Consider the following 17,591-nt stretch of genomic DNA (forward strand, 5'->3'; position numbering starts at 1 on the left):
TGGGCTTAGTTCTGCCACTTACTGGCCATAAGGATGCAAAGTCATTGCTCTGGGTCTCAGTTTCCTCACCTGTAAAATGATGGGGTGCACTAGGCCACTAATTCTCAATCAGAATGGCCGGTATCATTCACGTGGGGCACTGCTTCTAAATGCACAGGGCCATCCCCCTAGCTTCAGATTCTGATATGCACAAGAAGGAAATGTGCCTCTGTCACTGTGCTGAGAACACTTACTTCAGGATTTGAATCCACCCCCCTTTTCGAGAACATCAGGCTAAAGATCACTAGCAGCCTGTGATTCTAGTACCTTCATCTATGACTGTTTATAAGATGCGTTTTGATTAAAGAAGACAACACAGTAAATGAAGTCCATTTATTAAGAAGATAAACTCCAAACAATCACAAGTAGTTCTCTTGCGTACTTGGCAAATGCACAGGAAAAAGGTACCTTAACAGAGTCCATGGGATTTTGCTTATACTACAGAAGGAGTTTTATGGCAGTTTAATTCAAGGCTACAAAAACTACGGCTGTGACATAAACATAACATTCAAAAATAACTCAGGGTCCAAATGTCCCTGACCCAACAAATCTCTGAACTAGTCAGGTCGACACAGCCACTGGCAGGGACACAGAAACAGAGCCTCAAAATCAATTCAACATGACGCTGAAGCGCAGGGGGCCGTCCTGAGACCTCCTAAATTCCGTGGTTAACGCAGACTGACAGTGCTATCTATCTGTGGGCTCCACATGTTTTTATTTCACATAAACCTGTTACACTGTCCTAGGAGAACAAATGCACATTAGATGAGAGAAAGATAGGACTCACTGTCTCGTACCACGAACAGGATTACAGAAAATGCAAGGCCGGATGTGGCCACGCTAACAGATTAATGACTTTTCTGACAGGCACCTCACAGGCAATGAAACATAGCTTAAAAATACGCTGGGGTAAGCTCCGTCCTTCCCTTTGTGGTTACCACCTGGATTAGGCTTCCTGAGCTTGGTCGGTTTTTCTCTGTGATCCAGTCATGGAAGGTTCTAGAACAAAGAAGAGAAGCTTTACATTTTAAAAGGAAAAATCTGGACACATGCTTAGAGTCACATTACTGGTTGGGTGGGTGGGGGGTGAGGGCACAGCAGCAGCTGTAAAAAAGCCTCTAAGGTCTCATGGGCACAAACCTAGGTCCCTGATGATTTCAGAACTTTACTCCTAATTCCTGACTGGCTAGATTTGGCAAGGTTTTCATTTTGCTATTTTTCTGCATTGTTGGAATCCTTTATAACACAGTGGTACGATTTTATGTGATTAAAAAAAGATTTTAATTAGTTCATTCTAAGAGACAGACATGGGCACAATACTTGACACTTAGCTTATATCACTTCCCAGAATTTAAGAAGAAAGAGAAAAAATTTATTATTCTTTTTTTAACAAATATTTATGGAGCGCCCACAGCTGTGCCAAGCAATGGAAAAAGATGAAAGAACACACTATTACAATAAAACACATTCGGTGTTGGAATGGGGCATTTAATGACCAACTCTGTGTGGGGAGGGGCAACCAACCGTGCCTGGGGAAGACGGGAGACCTCGTCTAAGAAGAGAGGAATGAAAAAGGGCACAAGGAATTCACAAGGTTTAACAAGTAGCTGATCATTTTTAAAATATTTACTCTCAGTGCTGAGTATACCATCTCCTCCAACAAACCCCAGGTGGGACCTTGGCCCTTCCTTCACCAGAGAACTCGCAGGAGCTCCCGGGATCTTTAATGCTGATAAGCAACCTGTTGGACCACAGCTGATGTTCAGCTGTCCAGTCATTCGAGCTCCCACTCTGGGGGTTGAACACGTGAAGGAAAGTCACGCAGGCTCTAAATCCCAAGCGCTGCTCCAACTCCCTAAAGTACTGTCATGTGTCCTGAGCCGTCTCTGGGGGCAGGGCTCAGGGGACAGTTCTGAAGGAGACCAGTCACAGCTGGATGTGCAGAGGCGTATGTGTTACTTAGGCAGGTTAATAAATGGTCTTACTTCTCCCTCCTCCTTGTCAGCTGTCTGGAGTGGGTGGGAGAGAACACCATTCTAACCATGGACAGCCAAGAAGGTAACATGCTCACAGACGTTGCAAAGCCAGCTTTATGTCAACTTGTCACGTGAGTTTTCAAATACCACAAATGGGTGAGCATGATTTCTGGGGCAAGGCATGGCTGTCCCAGCCCACCCTCTGTCAGTTGTCGCCCAGCACTGAATTACACACATGGCCCCAGATGTTCCATCTAGGGTCCTGGGTCAATGTCTCTGTCAAGAGACATTGCTGGCAATAGTGGCCTTTAAAAAGAAACTCAAATGCAAACACCATTCAAGAGTTGTTCCTTCCACAACTTCAAATTTTTTTTTCTTTTGCAGATCCAGCATTAAGCATGATACCCGGTAAAGATAGGAGTAACTGTCGGGACAGTGGTTAAGACCGAGGGCTCTGCAGCCACACTGCCCGGGTCAGATCCTGGCTCTGCTGTGCGACCTTGGGCAAGTTCCTTAGGCCCACACTCCCCATGCCTCCGAGCCCCCAAACCTTAAATAAAGATGACGGCACCTCCCTCACAGACCTGCTATGAGCATTTAATAAGATCATGGTTATGAAGTGCTTAAATAGTGCCTGGCATGTAAGTGCTACATAAGTGCTTGTTCCAAACATAGAAGTCCCAAATAGCTCCCAATTCCATTTAAATAAGATGTAACCTCAGGCCAGAAGCAAGCTTCTTCTCAGCCCAAGCCTTAGAAATATCCTGTGCAAATAGCCATCAAAGCGGCTCAGACACCGGCTCTGCTGGGCGAGTCCATCCCCACTCCATGAAGGCAGGGCCTGCATCTTATTCCTCATCGTCTCCGGGCCCAGCAGAGTCCCTGGCCCGAATGGGTGCTCAGTGAACACATGCTTAACTCCCCCTTAAATAGAGGAGAGCGGGAAACTGAGATCTAGGCAAACACAAAAGAGCTCACTCTCTCTGTGACCTTGCAGTGCCACCCATACTCACAAAGGGCTGAATATGATTTCGGGCACAAAGGATGCTTCCTGTGGGTTTGTGGCTTGGCACTAATTCAGGCATATGGGCCCAGATGTTCCACCTAGATCAGCGGCAGATTCCATGCAGCTACTCCTCTTTAACAGACAGAACACGGTTTACAGGCTCCAGGCTTACCCAGCCCTGCTATGGGTCACACACAGTGCTGAGACCTTGGCACACACTTCCACATCTTACCCTCCTAACAATTATCACCGACCCCCATTATACAGATGGGGAAACTGAGGCCTAGAGAAGTTAAACAACATGCTCAGATTGGCCAGCTGGTGGGTAGAGGAGCCAGGATTCAGGTCGGCACCATCAACCCCTCCACCCCGTGATATTGACAATGAGGTGCAAGGTGCCCTCAGAGGTCAGGCCCTCACGAACCACCCAAGTTGATAAGCCAAGATAACACGGGCCTGTCCTTTCTCCCACAAGAGGCAGAGAATGGAAGCTGCTGAGTCACTGAAATGACTGTGATACTCACTCGACCAGGAATTCCAAGGGTGTCCAGGAGCTGAAGTCAGCCTCAGGCATTGATTTCCTGTTCATCGGTGTGTCCAGGGTAACCCTGCGAGCACAGAGATAAGCGTGTCACATGTGCCTCCCCCTCAGAACAACAGCTGCCCCGGCCCTCCTTGGCCAGGAAAGTATGTGGAGAGATCACACGAAGATAATCAGAGAGAGGCCAGGAAGCCGTCCACAATTACAGAGATCACATCCCAGCCTGACTCAACCAAGTGCTTCAGAACTCACCCTTCAAGCAGACAGGAACAAAATGAAAGGGCCATGTTTTGCCTTTTTTCTAAAACACTGTCTTTACTAAAGTAAACTGTTCTGCTGTTTATGTCTCCATTCACTCCCTAAACTGTGGCAGACTCATTTCTCAGGTTTTTGTATGTGTAATCATAATATTCCTTTAAATATGGGGAAAAGACAGCCTCATCCTTCATTTTGTGGCTGTTTTCCATGAAATCTTCCAATTTTCAGCAAGGGAATACAGAATTCAGGTATGTATGACTTTCCCAAGAACCTTCAGGCCTCGGAAATCATTCAAAATAGCCGTGAGACCAAGTCACAGAATCACAGAAGCCCACAAATGAATACGTGGACAGCCCAGTCCCCTAGCAGACAGACATCCTCTTTATAGGAGCACAGCTACGAGACAAGCCATTTGGTCCTGGAATCCCTCCAGAAACCTCTCGCCGTAGTTTCCCATATTCTTCCCCAGGCTCCCCCTCTCCCATCCCACAAACCTAATACAGTCTCTCTTCTACACCGACCTTATAATGACTTGAAAGACAGAACTACAAATAATAAAATTAAATGTGTAAACTATTTTTTAACAAGGAGGGAGGGAGGGACAGATAGAGGGAAGGAAAAAAAAACAAGAAAGAGGCAAGAGAGACCCATCCCATCAGCCAAGCAACCATTCTGGAAAGCCCAGGATAATCCAAAACCTACACAGGTACCTTCAGGGCCTCTGGTGAATTTCAGAAGCCAAGGTGATGGCACACACGCACCCCTGGTGTAGAGTGACTCTAGGTCACATGTGGATTCTCAGCCATGGGGCAGAGGTGAGGGAGACTCCCCAGCACTTACGGGAGCACGGCGATGGCAGCAGACCCGGACGGCATGCCGCTGTCCTTCCCGGCCAGGCTCTGGCAAAGCTGGTGAACCGCACCCTTGGCCATGCCGTAGCCAATCATCCCTGGGAAATAAGAAGAAAGCATTTCAGTGACCACTGGCCGCCACTGGTATGTCCAAAGAACACCACGCCAGGGTCCAGAAGAGGACGGGAAAAGAGAACCAGGGACGTCCATGGAGAGAAAGTGGAAGGGACATAACCTTCTATTTGCCTGGTACTTAATATTTATCACAGAAGCCATGAGGTTAATCCTATTTTTATTGCTAAGGAAACAGAGGCTCGGACAGGGTGAGTAATATGCCCAGGCCCACACACAGACTCGCACCGAGGCCAATGGAGAGGTTAAAAGCCAAGCAAGAGTTCTGAACCCTTGTATCAACAACTGCTTGTGAGTAGCCTGCACACACCCACCCTGGGTGCCCAATGGGTCAGCAAAACCGAGCAGTCATTTGAAGCGCAGGCTTTAGAGTCAGGCTGAGCAGGTTCAAAGCCCACCTCTTCCACTTACCACTAAAGAAATCCAGGCGGGTTCTCAAAACCTTTCTAATCCTCAGTTATCCCATCTGTAAAATGGGGATAAAGTACTTAATTCTAGGCTCAGGACAGGGCGGGACTTCCATAAGTGTTTCCCATCAGATTAATAGAAGTGCTATGGCCTGGAGTCCAACTCCTTGTTTAAAGTATACCATCTGGGGAAATTCCTTAGTGGTCCAGGGTTAGGACTCCACGCTACCACTGCATGGGGCACAAGTTCGATCCCTGGTCCAGGAACTAAGATCCCATAAGCCACGCAGCACAGCCAAAAAATAAAAAAATAAAGTATACCATTTGAGCAATTGTGACATATGGGCATACAAGCTACCTATTAGCCTTCCTTTCCTCCCATGAGTCAGCAACTGCTTGCTGACAGAAGTAAGGCATGCCTTCTTTTATTGAAGTACAGTTGATTTACAATGTTGTGTTAATTTCTGCTGTGCAGCAAAGTAATTCAGTTATACATCTATATACATTCTTTTTTTAATATTCTCTTCCATTATGGTTTATTACAGGATGTTGAATATGGTTCTCTGTGCTTCACAGTAGGACCTTGCTGTTTATCCAGTCTATATGTTGAATACAATAGCTTATTAGGACAGGGTTCTGTCTGAACCCCCAGACACATGGCAAGCGAGGTCTCTCTCCTCTCCAAAGTTCCCCACAGCGCCCAGCTGTAGGTGCACTAAATGCAGCTATCGCAGTAACAAAGAATGGTTAATTGCTGTCAACACCCCTCCACCTTCGGAAAACCACTACTTCCAAAGGTCAGCAGTGCCCTTAAAAACCCCAGCAGGCATGCTGTTTAAAGAATAACAACTGAGGAGGCATCAGAGGTCCAGGGGGAGGTGGGGCTCACAGCCCAGCCAAGAAACCAATCACTGAACCGCTTCCACAGTAACCTCAAATTGCAAAAGAGGGTCAAGGTTTCAAAAAGTTATTTAGAAGTACAAGAAGAATATTTCACCAAACCTGGCTTCTCTGTTTAATTAGGGGCAGGAGGCCAACAACGGCAGGAAGATCTAATAGTAATTAAAATAAACCAGTGCATGAATCTCATTCGTTCAGCCCCTGTCCCCAGCAAACTCCTAGGACTCTCTCTTCATTCCACTCAAACAGCATGAAAGCAGGGAAACAAGCAGCCAGCAGCCAGCAGCCCTAATGGTTTAATTCCACAGAATTCTACACAATGCGGGTAAGGGCGTCATTGGCAAGATATGGAAAAAAATGCATATCATTAAGAAGATAAAAACTGTCTTTCCAATTACAAAATGATCAGTGTAGTCCCTAAGGACTGATTTCCAAACATAAAACAGATCCTTAAATGGTAAACAAAAGTGATCACCATCACTTCCACACAGTTTATGCTCCAGTGGACAGTCTACAAATACAACCTTGGACATAGGAGGGTGAGGGTTGTCTCAGTATCTTTCCAAGTGAAAAACTTTCTATTTTTGAACAACTCTTCTTGGGTTTGAGGGACTCCTAAGCCTGCTCATCACCTGCTTTCACAGATTTCCCCAGATTTTTCTGGGGTCCGAATCAGTTAAAAGATTTCATGACTCAAATAAGTTTAACAACATCTAACTAACGAGCTGAAAGATGAACAAATTTATTAACATCTGAAGCAAGAGTAACTGAGCATAAGTAAGCCTGGAGTAAATAATAATAATAGTTCACATTTACTACTGACTCTAATACCTTTTCTAAACCATTTACATCCATTAAGATGTTTACAAGTCACAACTACTATATAAAGGAGGTATTACTATTTACCTTCATTTTACAGATGACAAAACTGAGGTTCAGAGAGGTTAAGTAACTTGCCAAATATCACACAGCAACTAAATGGCAAAACCACAATACAAAACCAACCCATGTAGTTCCAGATCCCATAGTCTTAATCAGTATCTGAAACTATAAGCAAAGAATATTTACAAACCAAAGGCAAGTAGAAGACTGTTTTGTCCTTCAGAAAAATTAGTCTTTCAGTCCTAGGGTTTTTTTTCAATGTCAAGCTATTACTCATTTCTCTATTTACTTTCTAGTACCTCTGCTCTATGTCACCTTTAATAAAAATCAGATCTTAACCCAACTAGCATCTAACATATGCACAGCTTTAATCATTGCAATAGCCACGGACTTGTAAGATCACCTGCTCTGAGAAACATGATAAGAAAATGAGTGGCAAGAAATTATTAATTTGTAACAGGCTCACAGTTAAGTTAGTTACATTAAAATTAAAAAAGGTGCTCAAGGTTTCCACCACTTACTAAAGAGATCCCAAAAAATCTCCCCCCCTTTTTTTTTAAGAAGAGTTCAATGTAGGTAGTCTTATAGATAAGACAGTTTCTGCCTCCCTGTGCTAACTCCCCGACCCCCTGCTTAAATTCTTTTAGCCCGATCCCAAAGGGAGAGTGATGGGTTGAACTGTGCCCCCCAGCCAAATTCAGATATTGAAGTCCTAACCCCCATACCTCAGAATGTGACTGTATTTGGAGATGGGAGGTAATTAAGTTAAAATGAGGTCATTAGGGTGGGTCCTAATCCAATATGACTGGTATACTTCTAAGAAGAGGCAATTTGGACACAGACAAACACAGAGGGAGGACAATGCAAAGACATAGGGAGAAGACAGCCATCCACAAGCCAAGGAGAGAGGCCTCAGAAGAAAGCAACCCTGCTGACACCTTGATCTTGAACTTCTAGCCTCCAGAACTGTGAGAAAATACTTATGCCACCCAGTCTGTGGTACTTTGTTATGGCAACCCTAGCAAGCTAACACAGGGAGTACAAAATGCAAAGGGAACTTGGATCTGCATGATGTAACAAAAAAGCACAGAATTTAAAAATGATCAGGATTTCAATTCAATGTACGTTTGCAACTTATTTTTTGCATAACCCAGACAAATTACTTACCCTAAGTTTTAGTTTCCTTATCTGTAAAATGAAAAAGATAATAATGACCTCTACCCCAGGATTAAATGACTATATATAATAAGACTTACCATGTGCCGGGCACTTTGTACATATTAATACCTCTAACACCTTATAACTACTCTTCAAAGTAGATATTACTGTCACTATATTACAATTAAGGAAACTACAGCAGAAATATCGTCAAAGAGAACAAATGATTTGTTCTAGGCCACACAGCTAGGGTGAAGAATCTACCTCAGCGTCTCTCGCTCTACAGCTCACAGTATCCTTGGGACACGTGAACACAATGTGACTATTACCTAGCTGACAGCTACTGCAACACCATTCATTCCCTGGGTGCATCACAGATAAATAAACAAGATGAGGGGCTGCCAGATTACAGCGGTCCTTCACCACCGCGAACATGAGGACAATGCAAATGAAAAGATCAGGAGTTTTTCCCCTAAAAAAATTTGGGCCTAAAAGGAAGCAGAATCCATCAAACTGTAAAGCACCTGAGAGGGTAAAGGGCTTTAATTGTCCTCATCTCACGGAAGTGTCCAGCAACCCCAGCAAGCAAGTATTAGCATCCCCATTTCACAGACAGGGAAATGGAGGCTCACCCGGAGTCCCATCCAGGGCGGCCTTGGCCCCTGCCAAGGTCAGGAGGCCTCCTTCTTTGAGGTGCTTGGTGGCCAGGTGGCTGGAGATGGTCGACGTCCAAATGCTCTGCTTCCACATCAGGTCACAGTTTTTAAAGAGAGCTGAGCAAAGAAACACACGAGGTGAGCATTCACAGGGAAGAAAATGACAGGTGAGCTCGACTCATGGCCCCCGACACTCCAGGAAGTCCTCACAGCCACTCTGTGTCTACAAGGAGATCTAATACAAACAGCCCAGGGCTTGCGGTCAGAGACACGGGTTCGAATCCAGGCCACGTGATCACCTGAGTCTCAACTTCCTCACCTGTAAACTGGTAAATGTCAGCCAATAAATGAGGACTGTTGACAAATATGCAGGACTGGCTTTAATTCAAACATTGTCCTACTTCATAAAGGGCATTAGGTCTATAATTAGAACCTATATATCTAAGTCAGGTTTTATCTGTGATAAAGGGACTATTACCATCTGGACATAAAGAGGGCTTTTATGGAGCTACATTTTTTTATGGCTGAAAGTTTAATGCCAGCTTTAAAGACGCTTTAAAAGAAAGCTGAAATAACAACCATTTTGCAGTTGTTTTAACCCTCTGGCCTTCCAGAGACGTGAAGAGGAATAAGTGGTAAGGAGTGTCACATCACCAGCCGAACAGTTGTCCCCTTCCTCCCTCACAGGACACACAGAACCCAGTGAAGCTGCACCCATGACCCAGAAAGAGAGACCTCCTGATACAGGAGGAGGGGTTTTCAGTAGGTGACAACCAAGGTACTGCATTTCCCTGCTAAAAAGAACTACAAAAAAAAAAAAAAAAAAAAGGATGGACCCACATGTATCACTTTTTGTTACCAAAATACACAAAAGGCCATCAGGGTGTTTTGCCAACCTGATCACCACACAAAATACCAATTTCCCATTTAAGTGTGGTTCACAGAAAATCAATTCCTTTTTAAATGGCTTTGGCTGATAAATGTAGAAGGAATGATAGAATTAGAAAACTACCATTTTCCAATCCCCAATGGGATGACTGACTCAGGTAGAGATTACCAATGGATGCTTATAACCATTAGGTTTTGGGAATCTGGGGTTCTCAAGGTGTTTGGGAACAGGATATTCATACACAATGCCAAAGTACCATCCCATAGGTCACTTATAATTGCAAACAGAAAAATGAACCTTTATGATGGAAATCTATCAGCTTGCCACCTTAACCAAGCACGAAATTTGGCATCACTCTGGATGGAGAAGGTCATGTGACGTGGTAAGCTCCCTATGTGATGCAGTGTGAAGTCCACATCACTCAGGAAGCATTCTCACCTCAAAATATTTGACCTGAATCTAAGCAAGCCTCTAGACCTACCTTCCAGTTCACAGGAAATACCAGGGACAGAGGAACAAGGTAAATGATACCTTAAAGAAACAGTTTGACAAATTCAGTGTGGGTGACAGTCTATATGAAAACTGCCCTGGACCTGCCAAGTCTGTCACAGGAAAAAAAAAAAAAACCATTCTAGATTAAGAGACTAAAAACAACAATAAAATGCAGTACATAAACCCTGACTGGAACAAATTTAGAGAAAACAACTATGAAACATATGGAATAAACTGAGGTAATCAGAACATGAGCTGATACTATTAATCTCATAGAATCACTGTTAATTTTCTTAGGTATGAGAATGGTATTACGATAATGTGGGAGAACAGCTTCGTCTTTGGAGGCGCATGTTGAAATATAGTGAAGTGTCAAATTACTTTCAAATGATCAACAACAAAATACACACACAGAGGACACACATGTAAGAAAGCAAGAGAATGCAAGTATAGCAAATGTTAACAAGGATTGAATCTAGACGGAGGACATAAGGGTGTGTGTTGAACTGTTCTTTCAACTTTTCTGTATATCTGAAAATGTTCGTAATAAAAAATGGAAAATATACTCAGCTTTAACAAAAGCTCAGTTTTGAGTCCTTTTGACCTTCAGAATGATCTCTCCATTCCATTCACATCCCCCAACTCCCAGTAATAAGCCCTGAAAGACTGGGGTAGAAACAATGCTGATTTCATTTCGTCTCCTTTTTAAATGTCAATCTCAAGGTCCCTCTGCCCTAACCCCCTTCTATGGGAAGTTTTTTCTTTATCTGTAAAACGGGGTGTTGATCCCTACCTCACAGCTACGGTAAAGCTTCTGAGAGACATACAGGAAAACATCTGACCTGACACGTAGTATAGACCCATCCCCACGCACCTGGACAAAGAGAAGAGCAAAATGACTAACTCAGAAAAGGACTCACACTTGGACTTGGCATTGCCCCCAGCCCATCCTCCAGCCACACAAAGGATCGCGTCCACCTTCTCTGCACCCAAGAGCTTTCCAACCTCAGCCGTCACCTGAAATAAAAGGGTTGGGAAGATGCACTGTCAGGTAAACCTCAACAGGCTGACATCTTTACAGTCACCTCTATTTATTTTTCACTTCTTCTTAAGTCAGTTCACAGTACCTGGCAATTAATACTTTGCAAATAAGATGCAGGACCAATTTATAATGGACATTTGGATAGTGAAGCTCGACTACATTTCAGTGTGATTTTTATAAAGCAACCCAGTCTTCTTCTGAACATCTAAAGGGTGGAGACATATGCATCCCTGGAATAAAACAATAAATAAAGTAGGAGAAGTTTTAAAAAAAATCACCCAGGGCTTCACTGCCTACAGCTAGCCTTCTGGTATACTTCTTTGCCGACTTTCTTTGCAAATCACAGAATCATAATCTGAAATAATCAATTCCACTCTCCTTGGAATACAAGTATCCCATTAACTGCAGCTCCAAGAAAAAAAAAGCCAAAGAGAAATTATTTTTTTTAAAAAGCAATAAAAAATAGTCAACAGCAAAATGTTGGTAAATAATGAGTACATGGGGGTTCATTTTAATTCTCTATTTCTGTCTGATTAAAATGTTTAAAGTGTTGAAAACATATACATGTCCTTTTGTTACAATTTATTAAAACAGAAGTCTGACAAGACAGACAATCCTGGTCATTACCCATGACCCTTTTCCATATTTTTCTGGAAGGCATCTATGCTCACCACTATACCATATTTTTTCTGGAATGGCTGAAAGGACCACAGCCTCTCAATAGCTTTGTTAAGATCAATCTTCTTAAGACTTAACACAATGGTGTTAAGTGTAAATGGTGTAATTCTCCCAGCAGTAACATTTCAATCTCTGACTGCTTTCCCTAACTATTTCCGAGCCTTAAATTACTTTTTCAAGGGACTTCCCTGGCGGTCCAGTGGTTAGGACTCCGCACTTTCACTACGCAGGGCACGGGTTCAATCCCTGGAACTAAGATCCTGCAAACCATGAGGCCCAGCCAAAAACAAAAATTACTCTTCCAAAGAGACTGCATTAGCAATGGAAATCAATCTTTCCTCTCCATACATTCTACACCTAAAGCTTTCATTTTAAGAAGATTTCTGAATATCCCTTGGCAAGTATCTCACCTAATCCTGATTTAGCTTTTGTTGACCTTTTGCCTGTTACCCTGGTTCCCCGGCTGCCCCTCCCTTGATTTCTAAGCCACACCCTGCTGCCAAGAGCCCAGATCCCAGCTGCAGGAAATTGGATCATTTCCCCTGACCTCTGTACAGGCACACAACCTGTGCTCTCTACTTTTTAGGGAAGCATGGAGCCCGTACCAACAATGCACCTGCTTGATTTGTTTTTTTACAACCTCTGTCTTTTATTTTTATAATAAAATTAAAACGAGGCATTTTAAAACTCCTTCCCCTTAAATTCTGCTTTCTGCCCAATAGTCTTCTAAAGATTTAGTACTTCTCTCACTTCTTCATCTTATCACTGTCATCGTGAATTTCCAATCCAGGGGGCCAATTTTACGTGTATTAGGATTGAACTTCCTCTTCTGGAGCTTTAGAAACAAAAACTGGATGTCATGTTTTTGTCCAGAAATTCTTAATTGAGTGACTGGGGGATGAGAGAGTCTCCTACAGGAATGGTTAAAGATTTTAAAAGCTAAGCTTATAATAATGAAGGCATTTCCCAATCTTCATCGTAAAGATGCACTGTATGGTCAAGACTCAGATGCGGACAACTTCACATTCCAAAAGGGATACAGACATCAGAAACCTGCAATTAAAGGAGCAGGAGAGACGCTGATTACAGAGAACCACGTCTGGAGGAGCTGCTGCTATCCAAGCCCAGATGCCTTCCTAGCATTTGGTTTTAGTTATCATTACTTTATTCACATGAAGCTATTTTGCTGAGAATCAACTTAAGGTACAGTTAAGAGCACAGACATCAAACCCCCACTGCCCAGGTTCAAATCCTAGCTCTGCCACCTACTAGCTTTGACCTTGAGCAAACACCAGGGACTTCTATGCCTCAGACTCCTCATTTCTAAAAGGAAGATAAAATGAGAAATGTTTTACAGAGATTGAGTTAATGCAAATGCAAATACGGCACTTAGTATGGTATATAACACACAACGAAGCCACGTCAAGTTTTACTATTAGGTCCATTAAAGACAATAATATAATTAAATATAGGAAACATTGAGAGCATATTATAAAAAGTTAAGGACAACAAAAATCTACATTTTGGAATAAGTCAGCTGGGTTCCTATATTCTAAACTATGTCAAACTGATGCTTTAAGAAGAGCAAATGAGCAGTTACAGTATAGTCATAATTTATTTGGGTTTTTTGAGGGGGTTTTGCCACACTGTACAGCATGCAGGATCTTAGTTCCCCAACCAGGGATCAAACCCAGGCCCCCTGCAGTAGAAGCGCAGAGTCTTAACCACTGGACTGCCAGGGAAGTCCCAGGGTTTTTAAAAAAATTTTAGATTTATACATGTATACGTTTGGAGAAATGGACTGAAAATATAACAAAATATTAACTGCATCGTGAGAACAGAAATGATTTCCTTCTCCTTTTTGCTTAACTGTATTTTCTACATCATACATGCACTACTTTTAAAATTTTTTTAATTTGTTATAAGAAATAGCTGAGGGTTGGCATGAGAACCATATAAAGCACATCCTCATGCAGCTGGTGGGAACAGCTCTTTCAGAAAGGCAGAACCGCTTAAGAGCATCTCAGATATTTATACCAAGATATCCAACAAATTGTTAACAGTGCTTCCTTCTGGGCAGGGGGAGGTGACACTATCACAGAGAGAAAGAGGGGTATTTCACAATTTACCTATATATTTGTATAGTTTTGTTTGACTTCTTATTTTACAGTAAGCCTATACTTTTTTTTTTTTTTTTTTTTTTTTTTTGCAGTACGCGGGCCTCTCACTGCTGTGGCCTCTCCCGTTGCGGAGCACAGGCTCCGGACGCGCAGGCTCAGCGGCCATGGACCACGGGCCCAGCCGCTCCGCGGCATGTGGGATCCTCCCGGTCCGGGGCACGAACCCGAGTCCCCTGCATCGGCAGGCAGACTCCCAACCACTGTGCCACCAGGGAAGCCCAAAAGCCTATGATTTTATAATTAGAAACAACCTGCTTTGTTAGTATTCTTGCTTTGAATGGGGGGAGCCCACTTTTTAGAATGTATGCTAAATAATCAGAGATAGAGACGAAGAAGTTCACCACAGTATTCTTGATAATGGTAAAAAAAAAAAACTTTGCAAAAAACTTAAATGTATAATTAAGTGCAAACTAAACAAACTGTGGCCAATCCACACAAAGAAAAATTACATGTCAACACAGGTTTTATTAAGTGATCTGAATAAGTATCTAAGTTAAAGGTTAAGTTTTTACAAAAAAGCTGACCATGACATATAAAATACGAATTTATTTCAACTTGTAAAACTAGTAACATATAGTATGCATAGTTTGTAAGAAAAGAAAATGGGCCAAAATGTGAACTAACTAGTGAGCTAACTAGACATGAATTATGGGCTATTTATCTTTGTGGTTTTTTTCATTTTTTCCAAATTTCCCTCCATGAGCACAAATGGCTTTCATAATTAGAGAAGTAATACCTGAAAAAAAGGAAGAGCACACAGCCGGTGGAACCCTATCCCCAGCGTTCCCCTACCACATGCGCGGTAGGGCCTTCTCTAGACTTACCTGGTCAGCCTGCTCTGTAAACGAGTCTGTCATTTTAACCAGGACGCTGGCACTGGCCTCTTCATTCTCCACGACGTCGATGCTGGCGACCCACTGGATCAAGGAGAAAACAGCTTTGGTCAAGAGACAGTCAGTTGTTAAAGATCCATGCCCAGGAACTCGGGGAGTGGAAGCACATAAGAGGCTTTACATGAAAACCACCTAGAGAAAGTATCTAGCAACCGACCTCTTGCACTCTTTGCAGGGCATCTGGCTTCAGCCAGTGTACCCCTTACTGAGCCCCAGGCTAGCCCATTCTGCCCCCAAACACCTCTTCCTCTTCCACTCCCACCTCTGAAAGCCAAACCCTGATCGTGCAGAGACCCCCTAGACCAGGGGTCTGCAAACCTTTTCTGTAAAGAGCCAGAGAGTAAATATTTTAGGCTTTGCTGGCCATACAACCTCCGTTGTAACTACTCAACTCTGCCATTATAGCTGGAGAGCAGCCATACACAACAGTAAATGAATCGATGGGTGAGAGTGGCTTGTGTGCCAATTAAGCTTCAGACACTGAATTATGAGTTTCATAGAATGTTCACATGTCACAAAATATTACTCTTCTGATTTCTTTTCAACCATTTAAAAATGGGGAACTATTTCAAGCTCTTGGGCTCTATGAAAAAAGGTGTCAGGCAGGATTCAACCCACGGAGAACTGGAATTTTCCGACCACTGTCCCAGAGCATAAAGGGATGACTGTGGGTTCAGAAAATCAGATCAGGCTTTGAATCCTGGTTCTGGCCTATAGAAGCTTTCTCGTTCACCCACTCTGCAGAGGTTCCTCACCTGTAAAATGGAGGGCTGTCAACAATGAATGGTGTTAGTGTGAGAAGTAAATGGAATGTAAGATTCTACAGCTGCTGGCACAGGTGACACATGGTTCTTACTCAGAAAGCTCCAAGGTCCGGGAGTCTGAAGGTCCCAGAGATAAGCATCTCCACCACAAGCTTTGAAGAACACAGCATCCTTTCAAAAACACTCACTACTTCTGTGTCACAGCCATGGGGGATACTGAGACAAAGAAAAGGTTCTATCCCCGCCCTCCCGGAGCCCCCAGGAAGAAAGGCAGAGAAAGACAGGAGAGTCACAGGTAAATCAGCTCCGCAGATTCACCAAGTCAAAGGGCCAAAGTGCCCGCACCGGGAGGAAGCACAGCCTTTGTATCTATAATGTAGGTGGATACAGGAGCCCTGTATTAAAGTTACAGGAAAGAGTAAAGGAAACTAAGAGTATGTAGGAGCACAGTGCTTGGCCTTTGGCTGGCAGTCCTTAAATGTTCCCATTGTCACCACCATCCACGGCTGCAGACCTGGGAAGATACCCTAAGACAGGTAAATGGTGGGAAGGTGATGTATTTAGAATCCTTCAAAGCATATTCCTATACCAGACTGTGAGTAAGAAGAAAACCCTGGCACCCTTTCTCTCTGGTCCCAGCGCACCCTTGCTCAGGCTGCTGCTAAGTAAACACCCACGAAAGCTCCCCAGAGTGGGGTCCCTGACCCCGCCACGAGCTCGGCGACAACCTCGTCTCTTCCTTGCTGCTTTCTGGGGAGCGGCTACTGATTATGCAAAGCAGTAGAAGTAATCTTTGCAAAACAAAAGGCATTTCAAAGTATCACATATAACGGAAGCAAATGGAACAGAGGTATATATCAATAATATATATGTATATATATCAATAATAGCTAACATTTAAATAGCTTTTACCACGAGTCAAGCAATTTACAATTTATGCACAACGAACGACGCCATTCATCTCATTTAATCTTCGTAACTCCCCTAAGGGATAAATACTATTATTATCCCCATTTTACGGATGGGGAAACTCAATTTCGCTGACGTTAAGCAATCCGTTCATGGTCATAGGGCTAGTAACCCCAGGCAAGCAGTGTGATTCCAGATCCTTCCCTCTCATTACCTCTTCCTCCGTCTCTGTTCTCTCGAGTCATGCCAGACTTTCCGGGCCTGGAAGAGGCTGACGGAGCAGCCGCCGCATGCCCCCGAACCTTTCTCCTTGGAGAGCAAAGGCCCTGCACCTCGGGCCACGGGGTACGCACGCACTCGGAGACAGAACAGACGTGTAGACGTGTGCATACATGTGCAATCACCCATGTCTGGGGGTGCTCTGGGGCCCCCAGCTTCCTTCCAGGCCGCGCTCCGGCGCTGCACCGGCAGGCCCCTCTGGGCCCCAGTCACCACGGTGCCCGCCCGCAGCCCGCCGAATTACCCAGTTGCGGTCGCGGAACGCCTGCACGCATCGGGAGCCCAGCGCGCCCCGGCCGCCGTACACCAGCACCCGGCGCGTCTCCCCAGCTACCGCCGCCATCCCGCTCCTCCGGCTCGGCTTCCGCTGCTCTGAAAGCCCCTGAGCACGAACGTGGCGCTCCGCCCCGGCCGCCTACCCCGCCAAGAGGGACCGCGCGTCGGCCGCACCCACAGCCGAGCCCGCTGCCGCCGCCTAGCGCGCAGCCACACTCGGCGAGCAGGGCCGCGCCCCCTCATCCGCCGCCCGCTGCCCCGCCCCAGCCCCAAATAAACACCCACGCACGGCGAGAAGTGATCTCGAAGTGCCGTTTCATTTTAGTGTGCACAACGAGCCTATGACAAGTTAGGAAACTGAAACAGGAGAGTCTCAGCCACTT

General features: G+C 44.3%; 1 protein-coding gene across 1 annotated transcript; it reads right to left on the reverse strand.

Annotated features, from left to right (window-relative positions):
• Positions 1–357: 357 nt before the first annotated feature.
• On the reverse strand, positions 358–17,310 carry QDPR (quinoid dihydropteridine reductase). Its single transcript, XM_022566909.2, has 7 exons — positions 17,177–17,310; positions 14,912–15,004; positions 11,108–11,204; positions 8,783–8,923; positions 4,661–4,769; positions 3,546–3,629; positions 358–1,038 (listed from the first exon to the last, which is right to left on the reverse strand). Exons 1-7 carry the CDS (start codon positions 17,273–17,275, stop codon positions 933–935), a joined length of 729 nt encoding a protein of 242 aa, XP_022422617.1. The 5' UTR covers positions 17,276–17,310; the 3' UTR covers positions 358–932.
• Between the last annotated feature and the right edge of the window lie 281 nt (positions 17,311–17,591).

The sequence above is a fragment of the Delphinapterus leucas genome, chromosome 5 (assembly GCF_059928025.1).
Source record: "Delphinapterus leucas isolate spDelLeu-1000000601 "Yukka" chromosome 5, BTC_Dleu_Yukka2, whole genome shotgun sequence".
Taxonomy (NCBI): Eukaryota; Metazoa; Chordata; class Mammalia; order Artiodactyla; family Monodontidae; genus Delphinapterus; species Delphinapterus leucas.